This window comes from Microcaecilia unicolor, chromosome 6 (genome assembly GCF_901765095.1).
Source record: "Microcaecilia unicolor chromosome 6, aMicUni1.1, whole genome shotgun sequence".
Lineage (NCBI taxonomy): Eukaryota > Metazoa > Chordata > Amphibia > Gymnophiona > Siphonopidae > Microcaecilia > Microcaecilia unicolor.
This window is the reverse complement of record NC_044036.1, coordinates 4447335-4466353: the sequence shown is the minus strand read 5'-3', so window position 1 is coordinate 4466353 and position 19019 is coordinate 4447335. Positions and strand designations below refer to the sequence as shown.

Sequence of the window (19019 nt, the reverse complement as noted above, 5' to 3'; positions counted from 1 at the left end):
ATTGGAGGGTCATGGGATAGGAGGAAATGTCCTATTGTGGATTAAAAACTGGTTGAAGGATAGGAAACAGAGAGTGGGGTTAAATGGGCAGTATTCACAATGGAGAAGGGTAGTTAGTGGGGTTCCTCAGGGGTCCGTGCTAGGACCGCTGCTTTTTAATATATTTATAAATGATTTAGAGATGGGAGTAACTAGCGAGGTAATTAAATTTGCTGATGACACAAAGGTATTCAAAGTCCTTAAATCGCGACAGGATTGTGAAAAATTACAAGAGGACCTTACGAGACTGGGAGACTGGGCGGCTAAATGGCAGATGATGTTTAATGTAAGCAAGTGCAAGGTGATGCATGTGGGAAAAAAAGAACCCGAATTATAGCTACGTCATGCAAGGTTCCACATTAGGAGTTACGGACCAAGAAAGGGATCTGGGTGTCGTCGTCGATAACACACTGAAACCTTCTGCTCAGTGTGCTGCTGCGGCTAAGAAAGCGAATAGAATGTTGGGTATTATTAGGAAAGGTATGGAAAACAGGTGTGAGGATGTTATAATGCCGTTGTATCGCTCCATGGTGCGACCGCACCTTGAGTATTGTGTTCAATTCTGGTCGCCGCATCTCAAGAAAGATATAGTAGAATTGGAAAAGGTGCAGCGAAGGGCGACTAAAATGATAGCGGGGATGGGACGACTTCCCTATGAAAGACTAAGGAGGCTAGGGCTATTCAGTTTGGAGAAGAGATGGCTGAGGGGAGACATGATAGAGGTATATAAAATAATGAGTGGAGTGGAACAGGTGGATGTGAAGCGTCTGTTCACGCTTTCCAAAAATACTAGGACTAGGGGGCATGCGATGAAACTACAGTGTAGTAAATTTAAAACAAATCGGAGAAAATTTTTCTTCACCCAACGTGTAATTAAACTCTGGAATTCATTGCCGGAGAAAGTGGTGAAGGCGGTTAGCTTAGCAGGGTTTAAAAAGGGGTTGGACGGTTTCCTAAAGGACAAGTCCATAAACCGCTACTAAACGGACTTGGAAAAATCCAAAATTCCAGGAATAACATGTATAGAATGTTTGTACGTTTCGGAAGCTTGCCAGGTGCCCTTGGCCTGGATTGGCCGCTGTCGTGGACAGGATGCTGGGCTCGATGGACCCTTGGTCTTTTCCCAGTATGGCATTACTTATGTACTTATGATATGTGGAATGCCCTCCCGCGGGAGGTGGTGGAGATAAAAACGGTAATGGAATTCAAACATGCGTAGGATAAACACAAAGAAATCCTGTTTAGAAGGAATGGTTCCGTGGAATCTTAGAGGAGATTGGGTGGCGACGCCGGTAATTGGAAACAAAACGGGAGCTGGGCAGACTTCTACGGTCTACACCCTGATCTTGACTGAATAGATAGGGATGGGCTGGAGTGTAAATTTTAAGGGCCTTCGATGTTAGCTTCAGAACTTAGTACAAGAACAGTACTGGGCAGACTTCTACGGTCTGTGCCCTGAGAAAGCAAGGACAAACTCGGGTATACATATAAAGTATCACATAGCATGTAAAATGAGTTTATCTTGTTGGGCAGACTGGATGGATCGTACAGGTCTTTATCTGCCGTCATTTACTATGTTAACAATTTTTCCATGAATATTTTCAGCGTTTTTCAGTGATTTTTGCATTTTAGAGGTGGGCAAGGCTTCCATTTTTGAGACTGTGGCCTTTGTTTTGGGGGGGGTTTTTCCAGTTAAAAAAAAAAACAAAACAGGTCTCCAAGAAGTAAATTGGTATTTTTAAGGGTGTTTTATGGGTTGTTTGAGTCTTTGTATTAATTCTATTGATATATAAAAGCACAATTTGATCTTTTCAACAAAAACTTTAACAGCTATAATTATAGTTTTAAACAGTGGTGACCTTTGACCTGGTGCTCTGTCATATAAACTTCAGTGAACCAAGTTTGTGTGATTATGCTGGAGATACTCTGGATATTTTGCATAGAACTAAGTGGCATGTAATCTTTTAGAAATTAGTGCTCTTTGCTCCTTTATATATACCTTTGTGGAGATCTTTTAATAAGTACTTGCAGCAGCATTTAGATTCATACTTGTATGTGTTTCAAAGTTTTTTTTGAAGTATCATTTTTTTAATAGACTTTTGGCTTTGCTTGTATACGCAATACCTCTATGAAACAAATAGGATTTTGCTCGAGATCTCCATAGATCAGCTGTTTTTTGTAATTACGTGGTATGATTAATGTTTCTGGAATTCCCCTTGATTGTTACAGGAGAGAACTATGTATCTGATTTTGCCTCTCTAAGAATGAATTCTAACTTGCTCCCTTTCTCTCTGAATTTTGAAGATACTGCCTTCACTGCACTTGATATTTCATAACATTACTGTTTGATCCAGCCTATTTCACAACTGTACCATTACTGTAAATAGTACTGTGCCTAACACTTCTATTTTCTTACACAATTTTGCTTGGAACCCCTCACACCTTTTATATTTGCAATTATGTATGTCTGTCAGTAGCAATGCATGGTTCTTCATAGTCTTGTTATGATTCTGACATGATTAAATTAATTTTTTAATGATGTTTTAAGTTGATTTTAGTTAATATGTTACGTTATTATAATTTTGTTCTATTTTTAGTTTTGCCTCTGATGCAGCCGTTTGGCAAAACATGGCCACATCAGGTGTAAGTGACCGGAGAATTAAATCAAGGATGTGCTATGGACGTAATCTACTTAGATTTCAGCAAAGCTTTTGACACAGTTCCCCACAGGAGGCTCTTGAATAAACTAGACGGGCTGAAGATAGGACCCGAAGTGGTGAACTGGATTAGGAACTGGTTGACGGGCAGACGCCAGAGGGTGGTGGTAAATGGAGTTCGCTCGGAGGAGAGAAAGGTGAGTAGTGGAGTGCCTCAGGGATCGGTGCTGCAACTTACTCCTCACCGGCCTCCCACTTAGCCATCTCTCCCCCCTTCAATCTGTTCAGAACTCTGCTGCACGTCTTATATTCCGCCAGAACCAATATACTCATATCACCCCTCTCCTCAGGTCACTTCACTGGCTTCCTATCAGATACCGCATTCAATTCAAGCTTCTCCTTCTTACCTACAAATGCACTCAGTCTGCCGCCCCTCACTACCTCTCTACCCTCACCTCCCCTTACGTTCCCACCCAAAACCTCCGTTCACAGGACAAATCCCTCCTCTCAGTACCCTTCTCCACCACCGCCAACTCCAGGCTCCGCTCATTCTGCCTCGCCTCACCCTATGCTTGGAACAACCTTCCTGAGCACTTACGCCAAGCCCCCTCCCTGCCCATCTTCAAGTCTTTGCTTAAAGCCCACCTCTTCAATGCTGCATTCGGCACCTAACTCTTACCGTTCAGTAAATCCAGACTGCCCCAATTTGTCTGCCCCTTTCGGACTGACTGTTCACTTGTCTTTTAGATTGTAAGCTCATTGAGCAGGGACTGTCCCTCTATGTTAAATTGTACAGCGCTGCATAACCCTAGTAGCGCTTTAGAAATGTTAAGTAGTAGTAGTAGGAACTGGTTGACGGGCAGACGCCAGAGAGTGGTGGTAAATGGAGTTCGCTCGGAGAAGAGAAAGGTGAGTAGTGGAGTGCCTCAGGGATCGGTGCTGGGGCCAATTCTATTCAATATATTTGTGAGTGATATTGCCGAAGGCTTACAAGGTAAAGTTTGCCTTTTTGCAGATGACACCAAGATTTGCAACAGAGTGGAAACCCCGGGAGTGGAAAGCATGAAAAAATATCTGCCCAAGCTAGAAGAATGGTCTAACGTTTGGCAATTAAAATTCAATGTGATGAAATGCAAAGTGATGCACTTAGGGAGTAGAAATCCATGGGAGACGTATGTGTTAGGCGGGGAGAGTCTGATAGGTACGGATGGGGAGAGGGATCTTGGGGTGATAGTATCTGAGGACCTGAAGGCGACAAAACAGTGTGACAAGGCGGTGGCCGTAGCTAGAAGATTGCTAGGCTGTATAGAGAGAGGTGTGACCAGCAGAAGAAAAGAGGTTTTAATACCCCTGTATAAGACGTTGGTGAGGCCCCACCTCAAGTATTGTGTTCAGTTTTGGAGGCCATATCTTGTGAAGGATGTTTAAAAAAATGGAAGCGGTGCAAAGAAAAGCTACGAGAATGGTATGGGATTTGCGTTACAAGACGTATGAGAGACTTGTTGACCTGAACATGTATACCCTGGAGGAAAGGAGAAACAGGGGTGATATGATACAGACGTTCAAATATTTGAAAGGTATTAATCTGCAAACGAACCTTTTCCGGAGAGGGGAAGGCAGTAGAACTAGAGGACATGAAATGAGATTGAAGGGGGGCAGACTCAAGAAAAATGTCAGGAAGTATTTTTTCACGGAGAGAGTGGTGGATGCTTGGAATGCCCTCCCGCGGGAGGTGGTGGAGAAGAAAACGGTAACGGAATTCAAACATGCATGGGATAAACATAAAGGAATCCTGCTCAGAAGGAAGGGATCCCCAGAAGCTTAGCCAGTGGTGGGAGGCAGGGCTGGTGGTTGGGAGGTGGGGATAGTGCTAGGCAGACTTATACGGTCTGTGCCAGAGCCGGTGGTGGGAGGCGGGGCTGGTGGTTGGGAGGCGGGGATAGTGCTGGGCAGACATACGGTCTGTGCCCTGAAAAAGACAGGTACAAATCAAGGTAGGGTATACACAAAAAATGGCACATGTGAGTTTATCTTGTTGGGCAGACTGGGTGGACCGTGCAGGTCTTTTTCTGCCGTCATCTACTATGTTACTATGTAAGTATCTTGAGTTGGATTGAAGTTTCTTGCTATTTCCTACGTGTGTTGGTGTGCTGTTTGTTCTGCTGTACTTGTAACACAGATCTTCTGCCTCTCTAATTTTTCTCTGGCACCCTTACTCCCACATATGTAGGAGACCTTGATGGCTGCCTTGATCCATCTCATAGTGGAGGCCTTGGATGATGTAAGACTTATCCAAAGGCCATTGAAGAGAACAAAGATGATCCAAGAGATGTTGTGTGAGACACTCATTTATTACCCTCACACGTCTCCTTATTATCTCACTATCCCTTGGTATTTCAAGCACCCAACAAAGTCCGTAAGAAAACGAACGGGGTGGGGATATTGGTCCATAAAGCTGTACGTTGCACCCTCCGGGACACTATGGTGGATCTGAATGGACAACATATTTTTGTGAAAGCAGGGTTAAATGGCCAACTTTACACCTTGGTCAATATTTACGCTCCAAATACTGGCCAAGGGTTTTTTTTTTTGCTTCCTTGGAACCTAAGCTCTTGGCGTTTCAAGGATATCTTGGGATTAGGGGTGACTAATTTGACCTGTCATCCTTTGCTCGATACTTCTTCCAGTAAAATCAAGTATGCAAAGCAAGACAGGGCGCAGTTCCAACAACTTATAGCGTGAATGGGTTTGGAGAATGTCTAGCGTGGTGTGGAGGAGTAGTCTAGTGGTTAATACAGCAGACTTTGATCCTGGGGAATTGGGTGTGATTTCCACTGCAGCTCTTTGCGACTTTGGGCAAGTCACTTAATCCTCTACTGCCCCAGGTACAAAAAATAAGTACTTGTATATAATATGTAAACCGCTTTGAATGTAGTTGCAAAAAAACAAAGGCGGTATATCAAGTCCCATTCCCCTTCCCCCCCCCCCCCCCTTATCATCCGGGGGAGCATGACCATTCTATTCAGCTTTGCATGATTCCTATACAAGGATTGACTCGTGGCTCTTACAGTGAAGCCACTGCTCACTGGTAACTCGCGTGAATATCAAACCACATGTGTGGTCTGATCATGCCCCAGGTCTTGTTGGAGCTTCAACACACTCATCGAGGACTAGGGCAAAGATTTTGGCAAGTAGATGGATTCTAACTTATTGAAGTTGTTAACCAGGATTTTCAGGAATATTTTGATGTCAATGATAATGGCGCTGTGGGTCTCGTATTCCTTTGAGATGGGTCTAAGGCCTTTGCAAGGAGGAAATGTATATCTCGTAGTGCTTACCGGACTCAAGTTTGTAATACACGGAGATTGAAACTCCGCTCACAGTTATGTCAATTGGAAAGGGACCATCATGCAGATCCATCCCGGACTGAGGTTGCCCAGGAGCTGGCAGAGTGTCAGAGAGAGCTCCAGGAGCTAGATTTAACAGACACTGCATGCTCCTCTTACAACAGATGCATCAGGAGTACGTTGAAGGGGGAATAAGGCAGGGAGTATTTTGGCAGCTAAATTGCAGAAGCAACAAGCCCAGAATTTGGTGATGCAGCTCAAGATGCCGACAAGTGAGGTGGTCTCGGGTGATCGAGAGCTTGGCTTGGAATGGTGAAATTAAGCCTTATCTGCTAATTTTCTTTCCTCTAGACCCTCCAGACCGGTCAAGACGCTTGGGTTATGCATGCCTACCAGCAGAGGGAGACTGGGAACACTAACCTTTAACTGTGTACATATAACCTGTGCCTAACCATATATATCCAGTATATGCTTAGCAAAGCAGAGAAAAAAATCAAACAGCAAACTCCAAAATCCCTGTACCTGGAAACCCAACAGATAGTAACATAGTAGATGACGGCAGAAAAAGACCTGCACGGTCCATCCAGTCTGCCCAACAAGGTAACTCATATTTGCTGCTTTTTGTGTATACCCTACTTTGATTTGTACCTGTGCTCTTCAGGGCACAGACCGTATAAGTCTGCCCAGCTCTATCCTCGCCTCCCAACCACCGGCTCTGGCACAGACCGTATAAGTCTGCCCAGCTCTATCCTCGCCTCCCAACCACCGGCTCTGGCACAGACCGTACAAGTCTGCCCAGCACTATCCCCACCTCCCAACCACCAGTCCCGCTTCCCACCACCGGCTCTGGCACAGACCGTATAAGTCTTCCCAGCACTATCCCCGCCTCCCTACCACGAGCCCCGCCTCCCGATCTTGACTAAGCTCCTGAGGATCCATTCCTTCGGCACAGGATTCCTTTATGCTTATCCCACGCATGTTTGAATTCTGTTACCGTTTTCATTTCCACCACCTCCTGCGGGAGGGCACTCCAAGCATCCACTACTCTCGCCGTGAAAAAATACTTCCTGACATTTTTCTTGAGTCTGCCCCCCTTCAATCTCATTTCATGTCCTCTCGTTCTACCATCTTCCCATCTCCGGAAAAGGTTCGTTTGCGGATTAATACGTTTCAAATATTTGAACGTCTGCATCATATCACCCCTGTTTCTCCTTTCCTCCAGAGTATACATGTTTAGTTCAGCAAGTCTCTCCTCATACGTCTTGTAACACAAATCCCATACCATTCTCGTAGCTTTTCTTTGCACCGCTTCAATTCTTTTTACATCCTTAACAAGATACGGCCGTTTTCCTTGTTATTGTAATGTAATGCTTGAGGGTAAACAGTTAAAACAATTTCTAGATGCTAGAGTGGAATTGAATGTTGTGTGCCCTCCCTAAATGCAGGCTGGGGTCTGAACCAGAGGCTGCAACCACTAGTCCGTAATTATTGCTATATGTTTTACTTTAAATTCTAAATTCTTGGATTCCAAATTTCCTAAACTTGTGGACAGAAAGGCTGTTAATGATATTTCCTTTTATGTTTTTTTTTTTTTTTTGCCTTTTGTATAAATGCCGATTGCATATTCACGTATTGTGATGATATATTGAAATATATGAATAAAGAAATAATAAAAAAAAAAAAAAAGATACGGCCTCCAAAACTGAACACAATACTCCAGGTGTTGCCTCACCAACGACTTATACAGGGGCATCAACACCCCCTTTCTTCTGCTGGTCACACCTCTCTCTATACAGCCTAACAACCTTCTAGGTACGGCCACCGCCTTGTCACACTGTTTCGTCGCCTTCAAATCCTCAGATACTATCACCCCAAGATCCCTCTCTCCGCCCGTACCTATCAGACTCTCCCCGCCTAACACGTCTCCCGTGGATTTCTATTCCCTAAGTGCATCACTTTGCATTTCTTCGCATTGAATTTTAATTGCCAAACCTTAGACCATTCTTCTAGCTTCCGCAAATCCTTTTTCATGTTTTCCACTCCCTCCCGGGTGTCCACTCTGTTACAGATCTTAGTATCATCCGGAAATAGGCAAACTTTACCATCTAACCCTTCGGCAATGTCACTCACAAATATATTGAACAGAATCGGCCCCAGCACCAATCCCTGAGGCACGCCACTACTCACCTTTCCCTCCTCCGAGTGAATTCCATTCACCACCACCCTCTGGCGTCTGTCCGTCAACCAGTTCCTAATCCAGTTCACCACTTCAGGTCCTATCTTCAGCCCATCCAGTTTATTTAAGAGCCTCCTGTGGGGAACCGTGTCAAAAGCTTTGCTGAAATCTAAGTAGATTACGTCCATAGCTCGTCCCTGATTCAATTCTCCTGTCACCCAATCAAAGAATTCAATGAGATTCGTTTGGCACAATTTCCCTTTGGTAAAACCATGTTGTCTCGGATCTTGCAACTTATTTGCCTCCAGGAAATTCACTATCCTTTCCTTCAGCATCGCTTCCATTACTTTTCCAATAACCGAAGTGAGGCTTACCGGCCTGTAGTTTCCAGCTTCTTCCCTATAACCACTTTTGTGAAGAGGGACCACCTCCGCCATTCTCCAATCCCTCGGAACCTTTCCCGTCTGCAAGGATATATTAAACAAATCTTTAAGAGGACCCGCCAAAACCTCTCTGAGCTCCCTCAATATCCTGGGGTGGATCCCGTCCGGTCCCATGGCTTTGTCCACCTTTAGCTTTTCAAGTTGTTGATACGCACTTTCTTCCGTGAACGGTGCTCTATCCACTTCATTCTCAATTGTACTATTTCCAGTCCATCGCGGTCCTTCTCCAGGATTTTCTTCAGTGAAAACAGAACAAAAGTATCTATTTAGCAAATTTGCTTTTTCTTCATCATTTTCCACATAGCGGTTCGCAGTATCTTTTAGTCTCACAATTCCCTTTTTAGTCATTCTCCTTTCACTAATATACCTAAAGAAATTTTTGTCACCCCTCCTTACATTTCTAGACATTTGTTCTTCCGCTTTTGCCAGTCGTATCTCTCTCTTGGCTTCTTTCAGTTTCATCCGGTATTCCTCCATATGTTCCTTTTCTTGAGTTTTTCTGTATTTCTGGAACGCCAACTCTTTAGCCTTTATTTTCTCAGCCACTTGCTTGGAGAACCATATCGGTTTCCTTTTTCTCTTGCTTTTATTTACTTTCCTTACATAAAGGTTCGTGGCCCTATTTATAGCTTCTTTCAGCCTGGACCATTGTCCTTCCACTTCTTGTACTTCCTCCCAGCCCATCATCTCCTTCCTCAGGTAACATAGTAGATGACGGCAGAAAAAGACCTGCATGGTCCATCCAGTCTGCCCAAGACAAACTCATATGTGTATACCTTACCTTGAATTTGTACCTGTCCTTTTCAGGGCACAGACCATATAAGTCTGCCCAGCAGTATTTCCCGCCTCCCAACCACCAGTCCCGCCTCCCATCAGCGACTCTGGTACAGACCGTATAAGTCTGCCCTCCCCTATCCTCGCCTCCCAACCACCACCCCCTCTCCCATCAGCGGCTCTGGTACAGACCGTATAAGTCTGCCCTCCCCTATCCTCGCCTCCCAACCACCACCCCCCTCTTCCCCCCAACTGCTCCGCCACCCAATTTCAGCTAAGCTTCTGAGGATCCATTCCATTCCCCCATTTTACTAAAGTCAGCACGCTTGAAATCCAGGACTTTGAGTTTTGAGTGGCCGCTCTCCACTTTAGCTGTTATATCAAACCAAACCGTTTGATGGTCACTGCTGCCCAGGTGGGCACCCACTCGGAAATTTGACACGCTATCCCCATTTGTGAGCACCAGATCCGGTGTCGGAAAAGGCCTTTGACCAGGTTGCATAGCCTTTTATGTTGGCTACTTTACGGCGGTTTGGCTATTCCGGTAACGTTTTGCATTGGCTAGAACTTATTTATGATTCCTCAGTGGCTAGTCTTTAAGTTAACGGCAAGTACACAGACTTTTTCCAGATTCATCGCAGTACTTGTCAGGGGTATCCCTTATCCCCATTAATTTTTGCTTTGACTATGGAGCCGCTAGCTCAAGTGGTCCATGATTGCTTGGAGGTTCACAGGATCTGAGTGCATGATCAGAAACACAACATTTTACTTTATGCTGATGATATCCTATTTAATTTACCAGAGTCGATACAATCATTACCAGCGGTGCAGCGGCTTATGATGCAGTACTGGTTTTACTGTTAATGTTCTAAGTCAGAGCTCTCTAAATCTGTTTCTGACTCATTGCTAGCGGTTCAACATGAACGCTTTTCATTTCGCTGGGCATCCCAGAGTATTTGTTAATTGGGGGTGCATATTCCAGTGGATTTGGACTGGTTATGTAGTTTGAATTACGCCCCCCCCCCCCCCCCCCCCGCCACTCACTAAAGTACTGAAGATTTAAATCACTGGGATGGTTTATGCCTTTCTTGGGGTGGGTCGAATTAGTGCTGTCAAAATGAATGTCCTCTCACAATTTCTCTGTTTACTTCTCTCCCATTGCCTATTCTGAACGAGTTTTTAGTTAAACTACAACGGAAGGTGTTTCATTACATTTGGAGGCATAAGCCCATCTTGTGTATGTCGGAATAGAATGTATGTAGGAAAGGAACAGGGAGGTATGAGTGTGCCTGATTTTGCTACCTATTATCAAGCAGACCAACTTACAGCCCTTTTTGATTGGCTTTTTTCTCCCACTAAGAGATGGGTGCAATTAGAGCAAGAGGCATTGAGTGGGATACTTTTATGCTATTTGCTGTGGTACTGTCCTAAAGTGCAGAGTTTTTGGGACATGGTTGCTCAATTTCTTCAAGCTTTGGTGGGGCATCCATGTCCTCCTGTCTATGCTTTCTTATTTACTTAATAGATCATCTCCTGCTGTGGACAGTGATACTACTCGGCTGGTTACGGCAGTCTCAGCTGCACGCTTATGTTTGATGTCGGCTTGGAGGCAGCTGGAGCTGCCTAGTAAAGAACACTTGCTGTCTAAACTTGATTACTTGTTATTTGATGTTGAAAATAACTGCCCTCAAGTATGACCAAATGGGTTTTCTCTCTGTGGTGTGGAAACCTTATTGGTGTCTGCAAGGTATTTCTTGACTTAGTTGTGACACTCTTGTGGGTTTGCTCGCTGCAGAGAATAAAGTTCTTTGGGTTAGGGAAGGGGGGGTGGAGGGGTTGATATTTTGGGGGTTGTTGTAAACATTTATTCTTCCATTGTTAAATGTTTTTCTGGTTGGCATTCCGCCTGTGTTATCTGCTTCTGATGAGAAGAATGGAGTGTTCACAGGATCATTTAGCGAGGAGGCAAAGATAGTGTGATCTACATGCTGTGCGGCTTCAGACACAGATACAAACATCAAAGTGGTGCCATTATAAGTTATCCTCAGCAGGAAATGCCAGCAGCACTGAACCAATTTTGAGCAAATTGGGGAGAAAGCTTCCCTGGCCTTTGAAACTGCTGTTGAATAGTCTTGACAACAAAGTATATCAGATCCTTCATATTGCAGCTTAATATCACTCCTTAGTGTTTGAAGTATCTCTTGTTTATGTGCATAATTCAAGAGTTTTAACATTAACACCCTTGGCTTTGTTTGATTTTCTTTGTGGGCTCCTAAATGGTGTGCAAGGACCAGCTGATTGTGAGAGCTGTAGTGATTCTGTTAGCCATCGTTCTAAAAAGGAGCAGAGGTCTTTGTCAAGGATGGACTTGGAAAGCCCTACCAAAGACTGTTCCTCCTGGAACGATTCTCCAAACGCTTCTATCTTGTCTTCTAGTCTGCGTAACCGGGATGCATGTAAAGGTGATCGAGTTTCCAGGATGTGTACTGTATTCCTCCACCTCGCTTACCTGCTGCTGCAAAACTTGGACATCTTTGTTTAGGGTGGTAAACTGGACCTCCATCTGGTCTAATTTATCTATGACGTTTTGAAGATGGGTCTCCACAGAAGATTTAAGTCCTGCACTAACCTCCGCTATGATCTCGGCCACCCATACGAAGCCAACAGATGGTGAAGGTGACGCTGGCGCGTCCGCCATCTTAGGCTCCACAACGCAATTTTTCTGGCAGTCGTTTCTCACCAGTCCCGAAGCCATCCAAGTGGCAGAATCCTTCAAAAAAGTATATGCCAGATGAGAAAAAGGTAAGGGGCACTCTTGTAGTCATATAATGTGGGAATTCCGCTATTAAGTATGCATGTTAGCAGGCGGGAGAGGGAGCCTCTCTGACCTCCGTCTTTGTCATCCCCAAACCAGAAGTCTCTAAACAAAAATAAAGAATAAAGTTTAGAGAAAAAAATAGATGCAGTTCTCAAAAGGCATGGGATTCCCTTAGAATCCCTTATTTGGATTTGAGTCCAACCCAGGGCAAATTCAACTTGCTCCTCTCTGGTCTCACACTAAACCATCTCTCCTCTTCAATCTGTTCAAAATTCTGCTACATGACATCTTCTGCCAAGGTCAATACACTTACATAACGCCCTCCCCTCCCCCCTCAAGTAACTTCACTGGCTTCCTCTCCATTTCTGTATACAGTTCAAACTCCTCTGACTGACAAGTGCATTCATTCTGCAGCTCCTCAGACCTTTCTCTTCTCTCTGTACCCCTCTCTGCCAACTCCATTCACCAGGAAAGTAAACTCTTTATCTGTACCCTTCACCATCATTTTCTCTTTCTTTAAACTTCTGCTTGTTTCGACTGCGCCATCTTGTTCTTTGGTGTGGTTCCTTCCTCTCCTGCCTGAGACATAGCACAACTATTTTTATTTCATGCTCTTAAATTTTAACTTTTCTACACCTCTTTGCTGTGCTTGGTACTAAAGGAAGCACCATTTTTATGCTTGAAAAGAATCTATATATATATAAAACTCACCCTCAATGTTCTGAAGACAGTGATGTCAGTGAAGCCAAGCCCTGACTTCCCTCAAAAAGGTTCGAAGGTTCGTGGTGGTGAAGCCACCAAAGTCGCTCCGGGCCCCGCCCTCGAGGGCGGAGCAATGGCACAACAACGAAGGGGTTGGCAGGGAGGGAGGCGGTGGGAAATCGCTACGGGCCCCGCCCTCAAGGGCGGAGCAATGGCAGAACAACAAAGGGGTTGGGAGGGAGGGAGGCGGGGGGGTGGGAAATCGCTACGGGCCCCGTCCTCGCGTCAAACGTCATGACGTTGAGGGCGGAGCAATGCCACAACAACGAAGGGGTAGGCGGGGGGGGGTGTTACCGACAAAAACCTTGCTAGCGCCCGTTTCATTTGCTCAGAAATGGGCCTCTTTTACTAGTTTTATAAGAAAAAGCACAATAACTACAGACAAAGCAGTGTCATAAGACATTTCCTCCTAAATAAACAATGAAAGAAAAAAAAAACAAATATCTTTTACACCTCCCCACCTCAAATCCCCCCCAACTAATGAAAATTACCCTACACAAACAAAAACCTTCAGATCCCCCCCTCCCCCAGTTACCAAAGATTTTTTAAAAATGACATCAAATACAGCCACAGAGGACCTGCGTTCTTATGATCCTCTGGACAGCACCCAACACAGGGGAAAACCCCAAACTGTATTACCCCCTCCCTCGCCCAAAAGCAAGAAAAGGGGTAGATAGAGAACTAGACAAACAGCACAGTAAACTGCTATCAAACTGAAGTAGTAAAATAATAACTGTGAAGGAGCAAACTGCAGGCATGTGAACCAAGGGTTCGCAAGTAAGAATCCCGTATTAGCAAGAAGTGCTTTTTGCGTTTAAGTGACCTCCTAGCATCTCTGGCCTCCCAGGTGGCCAAGAGATGCAGCTGACTCCTCCAAATCCAATATGCTGGGGAATCTGACAGCGTCCAATACTGGAGAATACACTTGCGGCCCACCAAGCACATTTTACAAAATAAGGTTGCCCCCCCTTGTCTGGCCCCCTGAATGACCCAGCAGCATCATTTTTGTGGAACACAATGCTGCTGTTTTTGCACTGTTAACTTTCCTTGAGAAAATTTTAATCTTTGTTAAAAACTTGGTTCTCTGAACAGGCCTACTGTAGCACTTGTCCGGTACCAATTTACCTGGAGATCTCCTTTTTATCTTCTTTAAGTTGTATGATTGCGTGTGTTGTGGTTCTTTCCTATCTTTTATTGTAGTTCTTTTCTTTATTTTATTTTTTTTAATTTATAATTTTTATTGATAAATATGTCCAAACATCAACATTACAAAATATCAATCTCCAATCTTTTACCCAAATAACATAGTCATCAACACTGAATATAGTACTTTCACTTGACATAGATTATCATTTAGAATCCCCTAACTCCCCCCCAACCTACCCACCCACCCATCCCCCCCCCCCCTCAACCCTACCCTCTCTCACTTTCACTGGCTTTCACAATCCTCAGTTATACGTTGTGTGTTAAAATGTCATTCAGATGTATCCATTCCTCTGCCCCATATTAAGTTTTCCCTTGCGGCGGTCCGTCAATTGTTCTAATGAGGCTAATGCTTTAAGTTTTAATATCCAAGCCTGTACGGTTGGACCTGTTTCTTTTTCCAATTTACCGCAAATAGTGTTTTCCGCCACTGCCAGTCCTATCCTTATAATTCTACATTGCCATTTCTTCCCTTTCCTATTTTCCCAGCCCAGTAAACACCAATTAGGATCACATTGAAATAATATCCCCAGGGTCTTGGAGAGTAGATTTGTCACTTCTCCCCAAAAGTTCTGCAGAGGCTCGCATTCCCACCAGGTATGATAATACGTGCCTCTAGATTGTTCGCATCGCCAGCATCGATCTGAAGCCTCCGGGAACATGATTTTCAATCTATCTGGAGTATAATACCATCTGCTTAGAATTTTGTAAGCATTCTCTTTAATTAACACACAGACCGAAGTCTTTTTAACTTCCATGCACACTCTTTTCCACTCAGTGATACTTAGCTCCATCTTTAAATCCCGATCCCATGCCCGCATATATGGCAATTTTTCCATTTCCTGGCCTCTCAGATGTGCATATAATCTAGAAATCCCCTTCCCACCACAAACCATTGCCCCCCATAAATTCTCAAATCCTTCCCTTTCCATTGTATTAGCCTGTGCCCAGTTTTCTGTATCTAGATAATGCTTAACCTGAAGATAAGCAAATCTGTCTGTTTCAGAAAGTTCATATTCTGACTTTAGTTCTGTAAAAGTCTTAATTGCTCCCTCGCCCATCAGTTCACGAAGCGATGTAGTTGCTTTTCTTTATATCATTTTAGTTTTGTAAACTGCTTAGTCCTGCCTGTCAGGTCAAACAGTATAGAAAGTCTGGAATAAATAAATAGCCACTGTCCCGCTCCAAACTCTGTTCCTTCTATCTTGCCGTGTTGTATGCCTGAAGAGTCTTCCTGACTAGGTACAATCATGTTCTTTGTGGCCCTATTCAAATCCAGGCTAAAAGACCATCCTTTTGTGGCTCTCAAGGACCAAGGTGCCACCCCTGCCAATGAGGATTCCCCGTGTACAGTAGCCCGACAGGATAGATGAAAAGGCAGTAATCATAAGTATATAGGGACTGCAAGTAACAAGTCTACAGTGTGTAGCATGCCAGTGAATCCCAGGTCTCCTGCTAACCACTATCCACCCTCCCCTTACCACAAATAAAGACAGCACTGGAAATACTCACCTTCTGGGGCATTCTGAGGTTTTCCACTCAACCGGAGAATCTTTGCTTCCTCCACATCAAAAACCATTCAGATTCAAGGCCCAGGCTTCTGGTGCTCCTAAGACACAAAACGACAAGATCATTCTTTTTCCTACAGTGCAGTTCTCTACCTTCAAAATTACGAATGAGCATGAATCACACATAGGGATACCCAAAGACCACCCAATGTCATACTGGGCAATTCTAGTGCACTCACCCTGTCACTGACTTTTGAATCTCCAACGCAAAAGTACCCTGAGTACCCACTGACACACCTCATCACTCCCATTTCTTTGGGCCATACTTCCATCCTCCATTGCACTAGGAAACACGAGGTGTTAGGCTATATTCAGCAACGCTCAAACTTCTGGGGAGAGGGGACTATCTGCCCACCTATAAACACATGCTTTGTCACAGATTTGTACCTTTTTGGTAGGCGTGTCCTCTGTCATCTCATTCTCTTTGCTCAGCAGGAAGTTGGCCACGTCCATCTGCATTACACTACGATTTGGGATATAACGATCACCTCCCGCCAAAGATGGTGTGCCCTGAACTTTACTTCCAGATTTACCTGCAACAAAACATTTTCAAAGTAGGGCCAGAAACAAAACTATGACCAACCCTACCTATTAACTCAAACCCTGTCGCCAAGACGTTGTGAAAAATGAGACTAAAACAAGAACAAGGAATACTTGGTAGGGAAAACTCTTCATGGCAGATTACTGCATTCAATAGATTCTTGTAAATAATAAGGTTAAGATATTTCAAAATAAAACAAAAACTTGCCACTCTGATAACAGTATATTCCGTTTTTACATGTTAATCAAATTATAGGATAAATCAATGAAAGCTTTAAAGTACAAAATATGAGTAAAGGCTACAAATCAAGAACAAACACATTCCAATATTTATTCAAGTTGCCAAAAATTATATATATTTTTATTTTAAATATAAAGGCAAAATCTATCCTGAAAACATAAATAGACAACTCACCTATCTACACTAATCACTATGAGAGGCGTATTTCTAACCTGTAGTATATGTTGGCTCATTGCAAAATAGCAGTCCTTAGTGGATGAAAGTGCAAATCAGCAGTCAATCAGATGAGGCCACCAGCCATTCTGAAGTCATGCTCCTCATAAGATATTCCGAAGATAGGACAAGTCTGTTGAACGTCCAAACAAATAGTTCACAGCATGAATGCTGATAAGAGTTCCCAATACAAGATCTCTCTTTATAAATCTAGTCTCCAGGAGAGATTTTCAATCCCAAAACCATAAACTAGTTGCCACATCAAAAAGAAGATATCCACAGTTCTCACTCGACACAGTCTGTAATTCGTTAGTCATCCTCGGGGGTGAGAGTCTAAACAAACTGCAGCAGCGCTAGAGCAAACATCCAAGGTCCCTAACATCATGACCCATCAGCAAACTAAGGAATGAGCGCTCCAGCTGCGGGCACATATAATTGTTAAGAAAGCATTGGCTTGCTGTCTGTGTCAAGCTTTTGGTAGCCCACCTCCTAGCTCTTGTGTGGTTGAGAACCACAAGCAACTGTTGTTGATTTGATCTTAATGTTCTAACAGAGAAGTAAGGTATCAAGACACGATAAAAGAAATGAATAACCAGTGTGTAGGCCAACAGCAAAATTTTATACGTAATATAAGTGCTCTTGCTTGAGCAAGGATGTCACATGATCATACTTCCTAGCCCCAGTGATAAGTTTGATTGCAGTATTCTGAACATTTTGAAGGCACAGAGTACCTGAGAGCTTAAGTCCTTGGTAGAAAGTGCTACAGTAATCCAAGATGCTGATCAGCATATGCACTAAGATCCAAAGAGCACTTTGGTGAACTACAGTAATTAACAAATGGAGCGAATCGGTTTTTAGCGAATCGTCTGTAAAAACAAAGTACTACTGAGGATGTGTGTGTATGAAGAGTGAGTGTGTTACCCAGTGCAATATTTAAGATCCTTAATGTTGATACAATCAATATCAGTATCTAAAGGAAAAATTAGTTCTTACCCAATAATTTTCTTTCCATTAGTCCCAACAGATAAATCCAGAGACTTGCTGGTTATGCCAATCTACCAGAAGGTACAGAACGCCCAACCCTGCCATATAAAGATACTGAGCAGCAGCTTCAGTTTCAGTATTCATAAAGCAGTATAGACAGAAAGAACAGAGAAATCTCCTGCCTCTGAGAAAGGATGATTTGTTAGAAAAGGGCAAGAACAAAGGAAACAGACAGTGCAAACTAACTTCACACTAGGGTCAGGCCTTGCAGGAATGAAAAAATCGCTCCTCATCCATAGTGATTTTTTTGTAAATTCCATCAGCAAGCAAAAAAAAATAAAAAACTCACTAGAATCAAAAACAGATTAAAAATAACAGAATCCCAGGGAGGGCTCTGGATTGATCTGTCGGAACTAATGGAAAGAATATCAGGATTTAAGAACTAATTATTTCTTCCATGTCATCCCGCAGGATGTAACAAAGCAGTCCTCAAGTAGGGGTGCAACACGGAAATCCCTGTAGAAAGATATAGCAGAATTGGAAAGGTGCAGCGAAGGGGCGACTAAAATGATAGCGGGGATGGGACGACTTCCCTATGAAGAAAGACTAAGGAGGCTAGGGCTTTTCAGCTTGGAGAAGAGACGGCTGAGGGGAGACATGATAGAGGTATATAAATAATGAGTGGAGTGGAACAGGTGGATGGTGAAGCGTCTGTTCACGCTTTCCAAAAATACTAGGACTAGGGGGCATGCGATGAAACTACAGTGTAGTAAATTTAAAAACAAATCGGAGAAAAATGTTTCTTCACCCAACACGTAATTAAACTCTGGAATTCGTTGCCGGAGAACGTGAAGGCGGTTAGCTTGGGCAGAGTTTAAAAAGGGGTTAGACGGTTTCCTAAAGGACAAGTCCATAAACCGCTAACTAAAATGGACTTGGGAAAAATCCACAATTCCAGGAATAACATGTACAGAATGTTTGTACGTTTGGGAAGCTTGCCAGGTGTCCTTGGCCTGGGTTGTGTCCATCTACCAGCAGGTGGAGATAGAGAGCAATCTTTTGCCTCCTTATATGTGGTCATGTGCTGCCGGAAATTCACCAGTTTGTCGATATCAAAGCTCCATCCGCAGGACTCAGCACTTAGAAAATTACACCCACAAAGGGACACTCTGCCCAGCTCACCACCGGCGAAGCGGGGGAGGAGAAATATTCCAGCGCACCACCGCCGGGGCGGTGGGCAGGAAACCACACCCG

At 43.8% G+C, this 19019-nt stretch overlaps 1 protein-coding gene across 1 annotated transcript in view; it reads right to left on the bottom strand.

Moving 5' to 3' along the window:
- CDC20 (cell division cycle 20) overlaps positions 1–19019 on the bottom strand; it is a 251137-nt gene that overhangs the window by 188990 nt on the left and 43128 nt on the right. Inside the window, 3 exon segments of the mRNA XM_030207534.1 lie at positions 15732–15792; positions 15794–15819; positions 16165–16320. Coding sequence (XP_030063394.1) covers positions 15732–15792; positions 15794–15819; positions 16165–16320 — 243 coding nt within the window.